Source organism: Electrophorus electricus, chromosome 11 (assembly GCF_013358815.1).
Source record: "Electrophorus electricus isolate fEleEle1 chromosome 11, fEleEle1.pri, whole genome shotgun sequence".
Lineage (NCBI taxonomy): Eukaryota > Metazoa > Chordata > Actinopteri > Gymnotiformes > Gymnotidae > Electrophorus > Electrophorus electricus.
Window position 1 is genome coordinate 4939785 of NC_049545.1, and position 11494 is coordinate 4951278.

General features: G+C 38.3%; 1 protein-coding gene across 2 annotated transcripts; it reads right to left on the reverse strand.

The window, feature by feature from the left end:
* Positions 1 to 6972: 6972 nt before the first annotated feature.
* rhoua (ras homolog family member Ua) lies at positions 6973 to 11425 on the reverse strand. 2 transcript variants are annotated; one of them, XM_027017590.2, is made up of 3 exons: positions 10905 to 11425; positions 10488 to 10546; positions 6973 to 8657 (listed from the first exon to the last, which is right to left on the reverse strand). In XM_027017590.2, exons 1-3 carry the CDS (start codon positions 11146 to 11148, stop codon positions 8298 to 8300), a joined length of 663 nt encoding a protein of 220 aa, XP_026873391.2. In that variant the 5' UTR covers positions 11149 to 11425; the 3' UTR covers positions 6973 to 8297. The 2 variants fall into 2 exon arrangements, with proteins under 2 accessions (XP_026873391.2, XP_026873390.2); XM_027017589.2 differs by having other exon boundaries at positions 6973 to 8747; positions 10905 to 11419.
* Positions 11426 to 11494: the final 69 nt, after the last annotated feature.

Below are 11494 nucleotides of genomic sequence, written 5' to 3' on the forward strand. Positions count from 1 at the left end.
AAATACCGGATCTGGGCTTGGCCACACTGCTGGAACACTGCAGTACAATACATGTGACAAATAGGATAAGAGGAGCAATGTGGAAAATAGTGTGCTCTCAAATTCCATTACATGCAACAGATGTGATAAGTAAAAAAAAAAACAAGTTTGTTAGACTATGACACTGTCTCTTTGTAGTAGGATGTATGTTATGAATGAAGGATATACATTAAAAAAGGAGTGACTGAGCTTGAGCATCATGCTCTGAAGCAGAGGCAGGGCTAATGAACAATACTTTCAAATTTCCTGATGATTGTGTGATAAGAAGAGCCTCCATGTCCAAAAGATAAACAGAGCATCAGCCAAAGCTGCAGAATTCCAGCCTACTGAGGGGGAGTTGTGGTGAACCCATGACCTCATGCTGACCAGAGCCTGCATTTCATCATAATGACATCACACAGCTCCAACGAGAGCCAACATGTCTGTGCTGAAGAGCAGTAGAGTGAAACAACAGGAGGTGATTTTAAAATAGTGAACACCATTAAAAATGATTTTGATCACAGATTGAAACTTTTTAATTACTGTGAATTGCTAAATTATGAAAATGACTAAAGGAAGTTGACATTAAAACAAGCCTAAAAACTTAAAATAAAGTCTTTAGGCAGATATCACAGATAATAGGCAGGGTCCTGAATCACTACTCTGTCATTACTTCCCACTCTGCTTGGCATCCAGTATTTTTTTCCTATACCACCCTTTCCTAGTAAATATTTTACACAGGACATTTTTCAAAACATTCTAGTTATGACTCTTAATTCATTATTATTATGATATTGGAAATTATTGCCAAAAGTATCATAAAACAAAATGCTAAAAGCATTTTAATTGGTTTATTCTGATATTTTCCAAATTGTGCTTCTTGAACAGGACTCCTGCAGAAATCACTAATAGCATTTTTTTTTTGGTGAAGCTTATCTAACACAAGAAGGGGTCAGACAGAGTGTCAAGTAACTGCTGCAGTCTAGGCAGACACATGTATGCAGAAAAGTGAATCACAATTCCCAGAAAAATATTTGTCGCTTTTATACTGCATCAGCAGAGCAAAGGCTGAAAACAAGCTGGAGTACATGGATCAGTGCCAGGCAACTGTGAGCAGAGCAAGAGCACTAAGCACCCTGCCAAAGCATGATGTATCAAATTGGGCTGAAGTGTGTGTGTGTGTGTGTGTGTGTGTGTGTGTGTGTGTGTGTGTGTGTGTGTGTGTGTGTGTGTGTGTGTGTGTGTGTGTGTGTTTGTTTGAGAGTTTGGAGGGAGCTCAGAAGTTATAAGGCAAAAGACAGGAGTAGACAGGTCTACATGACTTGATCATTGGGAATTGTACAACTGTAATGTTTAGCATCTAATCTTTCTCACAGACACTTGATAAACCTGCTGTGAGTGAAGCATGGAAAGGAGATCTTCTTCAAAGAGAGGTTTGCCTGTACCTGTAGTATACTCTGAGAGAAAGTAACAAGTGGAAGTGAACAGGGGGATTGTTTTCTGAATTGGCATTTGTTGTCTCTAGTTCAACAATGACAGCAACAGAAACAGAAGCAGAGGTCAGCAGAGATTGAGAGGCTCAATAAAAGGATTCTATTGCTCAAAGCAACAAACTGGAGGTAGATTTGCAAACAGCTGTGGGTTTGAAGGCTCAGAAAACTGTTTGCTTGTAGCTGGCTCTGCCTATTTGGCAGAGGAAAGAAATCTGATTTAACTCTCACCCCACCCCCCACTTCACAGTGCTCTCTCTGTTTCTTTCAGTGAGACATTCTGATACTAACCAATCCATCAGTTGCAACAGAAACCTAAAAAAAACTGTTTCTAAATATTTTGTTTACATTTGCATTGTTTGTGATCAACAAAATAAAAACTTTACCCATTTTTAAAAGTGTGGTAGTATACATATTTTCAAAATTAAGTACAGTCAAATATATTATCTTCCAGATTTGATGGCAATATGGCATTCACATTTAATCATTCACATTTAGTCATTTGCACATTCCAGACCAACTAAAAAAAATATTCAAACAGAACAAGGCATAGTGATAAAGTTACAAAGAGAATCTAAAACTAGCCTAAATAGAATATAGATTAATTGAATGAAAGTAGAACTTTGGATACACAAACATTTAATTATCTCTTTAATGTGACTAAAATTACTTTATGATTTCTTGCATGTGGCTTTAAAGTCAGGTTTCTGTGCTGTCAGGTTTACATTTAGTAAATTTAATACATTTAGTAAAGGGTTGCAGACACTGGTCATCCTCTTTGGTGATGCTTTGTAAGGCCTGCAATATAAAGTTTCATGCTGATCTCAAGAGCTATATGCATTCAGTCTCCACTATTGTCTTTAGTTAGTAAAGTTCATGCTCAATGAAATTTATTTCAGGTGACTGATTTGGCCAATCAATAATATTCCACATTTTGGCCTTGAAAGACCAAAAACATAAATGGCTGTAACTGCTTTAATAGTATGTTTCAATATTGTGATGATCTGGTTAACATATTGGTACTCATATCCCAAAGGCAATGCTGAAGCATCAATGCATATATGCAACTGCACTGTTTTTACTCTTTGATTGTTGTTTATAATCCACATTGCTTTTCTCATGGTATTTGTTCCATGTGCCCATTGCCCTTCTTGCTCCAGACAGCACTACACATTTACATTAAGATATTGCCAGTGTATCATTGGCATTATCATCAGCTTTCTGAATGTTTACAGTACTTAGACATCAGCTCACATGGTTCCAAACATTATGCAGTATTAGCTTGATTCCTTCCAAATATGTTTCCAGAAATAGATAACAGTTTTTCAGTTTCGATAGAGATTAGGTAAAGTAGTATATTTAAGAGAACTTCCTACTAACCTTGCACAGTTCCCTTCAAGGTACATGAAAAGTTGGATGGTGAAAAGGTCTTTAAAGGAAATCTCAAATAAAGTGAATGAAAGCAAGAAGTGGACATTGCTTCTTGCTTTCATGCTTTCAAGTGAATGCTATTCCATACAATTAAAAGTTCTGGACCCAATTATGTTAGTGGTAGTTGAAAGAGCTGGCCTTTTGCCAGGGCCATAACAAATGATCTGTTGCCAATATCCTTCTGACCACATCTCTGCACATAAATACAACACAACACAGCACGCACGCACACACACACACATACACACACACACACACACACACACACACACACACACACCACGTGCGCGTGTGCAAGTCTAAGTGCTTTCTGGTTAACAAACCACGGTCAGATGGCTGGTGTTCTTTTCCAGATTCAAGGCTAATGCTCTCTCATGCTAGCTTGACCCTGAAGCCGACTCCAATAGTCAGGAAACTGTCCTGCCACCCTTATGCTTTCAGTGAGCCATCAAGTGGGAGTGGAAGTTCAAGCATACCCCCATGCACACTGCCCTAGCCACCAGTACATCCCCTCCAGTGCTGCTCGCCTCTCATCAAGTGGGCCTACACCTCCCTGGGGACCAGTCATCTAAGTGGAACAGCTGGACAGCTACTGGCAGCCTGCTACTTGTGGCCCTCCATGCAGCAGGACATGGCCAAGCTCAAGGCTTCCTGCATGATATGCACCCAATGCAAGACCTGCGATCTACTCCCACTGATCAGCTGCTCCTGCTGCCCACTCCAGACAGGTCATGGACATAGGGATGTAGTGGACGACTTCGTCAGTGATCTCCTGGCATCCAAAGGTAACACCATCATTCTCTCTGTAGTTAACCACTTTTCCAAAGTTTGGCACCCAGGCAGGATTCAATTAGTACTCGCATCAATCATGCTCACAACCAGTTCCCCCACTCACAATCACCCAGTTATCGATCATTGCCTTCGAATGTTCAAAGTCACCTCTCCTCCTATTCTACGTAACAGGAGCCATAGCGCAGCACTTCTCATTTAGCCTGTTCCAGTCTAATGTTAAGCACGATTAACATTAACAAACACATATCGGTTTACAGCTAGGTTTTCCTGTAGCTAAATAAAATGATTTTGCTTTTGCCTCCACTGCTTGCATCTCACTTCTGTGTCTCAAAATGTCACACTCATGCGCATAACCACAAGATAACAAAATACCTCATTCATTATATTGCATTGCTGTGGTTTGTCACTGTCCAAATATCCTTGCATAACACTTGAATCTGCTAGATGTGATGACAATTATTATATTAAGGTATTCGTCTTGAATTAATGTTGTAGATTTATATGTAGGGAGCCATATAAGGCCAAACAGAACAATTTTTGGTTGTGTTCAATTTGATCAGTGATAGTTACTCATAGTTATACAGGGGCAAAGCACTGATTTTCTTGGGTACTGCGTGGGTACTACTCCTCTGGAATTCCCACTGGTTGTCAACAGCCCAGCATTCAGAGGACTCTCAGGCCTATGTGGGACCCATGACACTGGAACACTGCTCCACCATGACTGGACCAGAGTCTCACAGATCAGCAAGCTTAGTGAAATGATCAGCAGTGCTGAAGACTTTGGGTAATGGGGATGGCATTGTTCGCAAGCCCTTTACAATGTAGGCCAAAATAAGTGTCATTTTTGTTGCTGACTGTGAATGCTTATGGACCCTGACAATAAATCCGAACAACACTGTGAAAGGACATTGAAAGAAAGTTAGTTAGTGTTATTATATGTTTACTGAAGCAAAGATTTTCAGGTTATGTATGCCAACTGTATCGAGGAATGCAGGCATCTGAACAACTTACCATATGAACCAAAACCCAGAAATTGGAAAATGTAATTAAAACATCTTAGTACCTTTACAAACATTGTATTGTCAGCCTGCCTTGTAGTTCTGGAACATTTATTATAGGAACATTAGACACATTGCTGTAATGTATTTGATTAAACTCAAACCAGGTGTGTTGAAACAAGAAAAATAGAACCAAACAAAACAAAATGCTTTGTGAAAACAGAACCAGGTGTTTTATTTACAAGGTTAAATCCCAGAACTGATACTACAGTGCTGATCATAGATCAATTCTTACATTTCATTTCCTTACAAAGTCAGTGAGATGGCTGAATCCAGTGCAGCTTTTCCAGACACCACTCATTATAAAGCCTACCGTAGATGCACAAATAGATCCTAGAATACATTGTAAAACATTGTCATCTCTTTAAAGAGGAAAAACTAAATTTTATATACAAGATTATTTTCTCTTAATCATCTTTTTACATAGATATTTCACATCATTGCAAAATAAAACTTTTAGAAAGAACTATCAGAAATATGTCTATTGTCACAACCCAATGAGAAATAATAATGCTACTACATGCTAATACATCTCTTTGTATAGCACAATTTCTACAGCTTGATCTTCAGTTTATTTGATAGGCTGTCTACAGGCATTAGTACAGCAGAACATTAATGATCCCATATGACAGTTTACTGGACTGTCAGTGCTATCTAAACCTCCAATCGCATCCCACTATGCATCTTAGTCTGGCTAGGACAACTACCTATAAATATACATTATTTACTTATAACAGGTGATTGTACGTAAATCCCAGATTCTTGTTTTGTTTAATTCCTTTGTGCTTTTGTTATTCAGTTTATTAAAGTTTCTGCTTTAGCATGCACTACTGTCTCAAAATCAAATAATAAATTGCACTGCAGGTTCGTCTTAAGTCTATTATATAAACCATTTGAATAAAATTTTTTAAAAAGTACCCATAAAGAGGAAAAAACAAGCACAGTGTACAATCGCTGTCTGAATTTAAAGCACTGGCTGATTTGATCTAAGAATATCATTGATACATTGAAGTCAACAGATTAAGAGAACAAAACACAGTTTTCAGGAGAACACAATTAAAACTGCACACACACACTTTGTATTGTCAAAAGGCTAGTTCTTTATTCATTACTGCATCTCTTTTCTCTCCTGACCATGACCAGATCCTGCACATTTTTGGCTGGTGAGAAACTTACAGATTTAACAAGCTCATCCACAAAGGAAAAAGGACAGTTCACTGAGTTGCAGTGCTGTGCAGATAAAAAAAAAACCACACACACACTGCTCCCATCTTGATGAAAAGGGAGGGATGCCGATAACAGAAAAATAGTTCATGTTTACCTTAAAGAAACCCTTAAAAGTAGTTAGGTCAGTCCATAATGACTTTTACCAATCAAAATTCAGTTTAATTCTGTCCAAAGACTAGCAAAATCTATTTTTTCATAGACAGTACATACAGTATGGAACTCAGAAACTAAATCTTTATAATGTATTGAAAACACTATGTACCAATAATAATGTTCAACATAGTTTGTGTTCTCTCTGGTTTTGTGTGTATGCTTGTATATATATATGTATGTGTATGTGCATGTTTTAAGCTCTGCTCAGAAATAGATTTCTGGAGTTACCATTCTTTAATCCTTCTTTCACTTACAGCATACCAAATTCATTTTCAGAAAGCCAATAACTTCATCTCACTCTCCTTGAAACACCTGCTCACACTCAGATACACTCTTATGAGTAATAAGGCTTGAGGAGTTTCAGAATAAAGATTTCATCTTCACTAGAGACATCACTTTCAGTACAGTGTTTGGTACTAGCCTGTTTGATGATTGCAACCTTAATGATACTTCAGAATATAATGCTGCTTAGTGATTCATTAACTTCTCTGTTCAGCATCACTCCTTATCTCATTTGTTCAAATATCCTGTGGGTGATAAATTTGTTCACCCGAGAACAAATGCTGGCCAACGAACAAAGCTATGAAGATAGAACTCAGGTAAGACACACATCACATCTATGAACTGTAATAGACAGTTCCATTCATATGCAATTCAGATACAGTAACATATTACAAACAGGAATGCAGTCATCCAATAGCATAATTGTTTTTAACAGCTAGTGTTATGGGAGAATGACAGTGTTTTGTTGGTAGAAATAAAATTCTTTTGAAACATAAAATAATTCAAAGCCCAAAAACAAGTTAACAAACAAACAATTTTTTAATGCAAAGGTCTCTTTATCCAAAGATTATTAAACAACACTGGAATTCTACACTTTTGTGATGCTGCTTTACCTGAGACAGACATAAACCATTTTGGGCACTTTATGAAGTTGTTTACATTCCACTGTCCATGTCAGTTCAGGCAATTATACATCCAGTACCAGTAATAGAAAGAATCATGACCAGTGTGCACCATCATTAATAAGGCCTTCTGCAAGGATTAGGTAAGGTGCTACATGGGTCACCAATCTGTACTATTTCTGGATTTTACATGACATTCTTTGTTTTGTAATCAACGACTGAAGACATTACAAATCATTCACCCTCTTTTTAATTCTAGCGCTGATGAAACAAACAATTCACCTACTTCTGCTATGGTGACATTTATTAATGAGCCCCAGATAGCCAAGGGACAGACCAAACACAAACCTGAACTTGCCTACTGAATAGTTAGCTCACCTTAATGACTACAACCTTATGATATATTTTGAATAGAAGTTCTGGATTAACTCTTAAAATAACTGACTTAGCAGGTTTGACAACTCAGAAATTAAGCAAATGATGATGTTCCAGAATATCTATGTTGTAAAATGCAGTGAAGGTTTGTGAGAAATAGCAATTGAATGATTCTATAAATTGATGTACACAAGCTTTGGACACTTACCAAGAGAAAAACTAAAATATCCCAGCTTTAGGATGGCCACTCATCCCGTTTATTTAATTAGGATTTAGCAATACATTCATGGAGAAGGAAAGAGCATAACATAAATATGCATTTGTAAAGTAATTAAGTCTTGCTCGGACAACCAAAGAGACTTGCTATTTCACAGTGTAGGCAGTCTGATTGTAAGAGGAAATTTACAGGGATATCTTAATGCATTTGAGGCACTGAAAAACACCAATGTTGAATTAACCTTTACAGTGTACAACTGGATGCCTATGGAGAGCTTTAAAGACTTTATTGTATTGCAAAAAAGAATTGGACAGTTTATTTCTCAGAGCATGTCCAATCTGAGGAAGGCTTAAACTGTATTCAGGCAACTGATCTCAGAACAGATGGCTTTATATCTTCTATTGTAAAGAATGGAAGGGTGTAGCGATTGTTTGCGGTGAATCTTTCCATCTCACTCATCTCTTCTACAGTGCAGTGATCCCACTAAATTCCAGGAACATTTTACTTTCTATTCATAAAAAGAAACATTTCCAAGCAAACCCTGATGAAGTAAGTTTCATGTCCTTCCCCTAATTAAATGGCAGTTTGACCACGACAACACTAAAAGCTGCATGTATCCATAAAGGTTGCTTTATGCCATGCAGCAATATTTCTTCCACCAGGACTCAGAGAGCGTCCTCATCTTATTGGGTGTGCGCTTTGCTATCCTCTGCTGCTGCATGTCCATGTGTTGGATGCTAGCCAATATGGCTGCATCAAACACCTCTTTCAGGTTCTTCTGGGTAAGCGCTGAGCACTCCATGTAGGACACGGCATGCACCTCCTCAGCACACGCACAAGCTTCCTGCAGTTCCACTGGCTGCTCTTTGTACTTGGCCAGCTGAATGAGAACCTTGACATCCTGGCGGAGGTCAGCCTGGGTTCCCACAAGAAGTATGGGGGCTCGTGGGCAGTGCCGTCGGATCTCTGGGACCCACTTCTCCCGTACATTCTGGAAGGAGGAGGGTGTGACAACACTGAAGCACAGCAGGAAGACATCAGCGTTGGTGTAGCACAGAGGCCGCAGCCTGTCAAACTCATCCTGTCCAGGAGAAGATGATGTTTAAGGATAAATTTCACGGGAAGAGTTGACACTTACATTGTCTCTTCTTAACACACGTGGGTTCAATCAGATATAGAAAAGCAAAATTTGAGATAGTTAAATGAACTAAACTCTGTGGGTATGCATTTAACACTGCTAATTGTATTACATCCAAACTCAGAGGAACATCCAAGGTTCTTTAACAATCCATGAGTAGGATTTGTAATTGAGCTAGTTTGCTTTACAATGCAAATGACATGTTAAGAAGTGTTTATGTTAATTAATTAATTACTACATATTACTAATTAATTACTGCATGAGTATGGTAAAGAATTTTTATCCTCTAAATGAGGATAATTTAGGGATTAAATTTGAGGATTTCCTTTATGGAATTACATTATTAGGAAGATAATGATTACAACAAATAAAGCTTGGTGATACACTTTCAAATAGATTTGCCTCCAACTTCAATCAGTAGGGTTATCTACAGAAATGTGTCTTTAATCCTTTCAAGTGGCAGGTTGCAAAAACAAAAGTGGAAAGTTAATTCCATATCTTGACTTTATCTGGACCTATGACATCAGCAAGCAACAAGTGAGATAAAGTCTAGCATACCAAAGCAAAACTATGTTGTTCATTAACATAGTTTGCCATCACTTTCACTCTTCCATATGTGCTCTGAACTGGAACCAGTTCATATGCCAAAACTAATTTCCTCTCAGATCTGTTATCTGGGTATTTCCCACCACAAGATAAAAAATAATGCATTTTTAAAAATAAGTTCATTACTGTGGTTGCAGTAATAGATAGAAGTGAATTTTGTAATAATATTAAAAGGCAGATGTATTTATTTACTTTTAAAACAGTAAATCAAAAGACAATTTTGAATTAAAAATGCAGGCTTACCCACTGTCAGAGAAAGGTAGCTGAAGATCATCAGATCTTTTAGCCTAAACTATACTTAATAAATGTTACTTGCACTGAATTCAGCAGTATTCATTCTTCAGTCCCAGCCAAAATGAAAGTTTCTTGACCAGATAGAAGTGCCAAAATGACCAAAATGAGAGCTAATTCTCTCTTTTGGTCTAGACAGAACTGCTGCTCCCCAGCCCTCTTGGCTTGCTTGCCTATTGACTCTTTCTCCAGCCAGCTCAGCTCCTCGAAAACACAACTGGTCTCACGTTTCCACTGACTAGCCCCAGCTGTGCCTCAACTAAAACTAGGTCTCTTTTTTTTCCTGGATCTGGACTAATTCATCACAATTAGAGAGCTTCCCATTTGCAGTTCCCTAGAGCTGCTTCCTCCCTCCCACACAACGAGAGACATGGTACATATTTGACTGGATAACCTCAATTCTACCATTTCCCCGGGATGAAGCTTGAGCGTAAACACTCGGCCTGGACAGCAAACGTTTGCTAAACTTTACCAGACATCCTTATCATGAATCAGCTAAACAAACTGAACCACCCCTTACAACTGACAATAAGTAAGCTTTGCAGAACTTATTTTTAGTGTCTAATTTGAACATAGTTTATGGTCACATTTTGAATTTCTCTTCATATTTAGAGAAAAACAGCTGTATTAGAAGTTTAAAACGATGAAATCAAAGCTAGAGTCAGCAGGTTTGCCTAAACAGTGCGTCATATATTTACAATATGTCAGAGGCAGGGACCACAGAGATAGGAGCTTGCTGTCTTCAAAGTGTATGAGGTGATCTGTTTTATTCAGTACTGCACTAACCTGGCCTGCAGTGTCACAGAGCTGCAGTTTTACAGGCTTGCCATCAACAGCTACTACCGCTGCAAAGGAATACACATCCAAGTTAGAGACCCCGTTCCTTCGGACTTCGCATTTGTAGCTAATTTGTGGTGTGTGGACTGTGATAATACTTCATGGATTAGAAATCTCCCGGAGTTTTCAGGTCATACATATACTGATCAAATTAATACCTGTTCCCATTAAAATGTCATAATTCCATTGTAGGTTTAAATAAATATACTATGTTTATGGAATATTTAAAGGTTCATTAAATATATAAAGTTTTGCAAGAACATTTCGAAATCAAATGAATTCTGGTAATACTGTAGTCAAAATAAAATCTAACTGTGTTAGTAGGGTGCATAAATACCAAACTTATTCAATATCCTTATACGTTACCTGAAAAATTGTCAAAAGCTGTCGGGACATACTCCGTGGGATATCCATTGGTAGTGTAACTGATTATTAGACTAGTTTTACCAACAGCACCGTCGCCCACGAGTACACATTTCACCTTGCGCTCTGCCGCGGACGCGAAACGGGTCTTTTTGCATAAATTCCTACTACGAAATCTTCTTGGCGGTACCGGTGGGACTGTTGTGCCTGTAACAGGTTTATACTCTCCAACACCCTGCGGAGGCATCGCTGTGAAGTGAGCGCCTAATCCTAATCTCGCCAATCCATTTCTTTCATTGGATCCAGTGTTGTTTCAATAAAGACAAAAATAAAGGCTATACAAAGATTTATTCTGATTAAATCGAACAAAGGGGTCTTTGGGATACCAACACATTTGCGCTCAGTTTTCGTGAGAAGATACAGGTCCACTCCTCCTCTCTTTGCTCATATGAACCAGCCCCATTGCTGTACTCCAGCAGTATGACATCATCTAACGAGAGAACGGAGATTTCAATTTTATCCAGGCCACTGGAACACCCATCAGCATCGGAAAAAATGAAATTGGATTGTTTTTGGGGGGCTGGGGCCAGTGG

Coding starts and splice junctions, on each gene's coding strand:
- rhoua (XM_027017589.2), bottom strand. CDS start 11,148: ATGCCTCCGCAGGGTGTTGGAGAGTATAAACCTGTTACAGGCACAACA. Junction 10,547..10,904: donor AGCTTTTGACAATTTTTCAG/GTAACGTATAAG, acceptor ATTCCTTTGCAG/CGGTAGTAGCTGTTGATGGC. Junction 8,748..10,487: donor TCTGTGACACTGCAGGCCAG/GTTAGTGCAGTA, acceptor TCTCCTGGACAG/GATGAGTTTGACAGGCTGCG.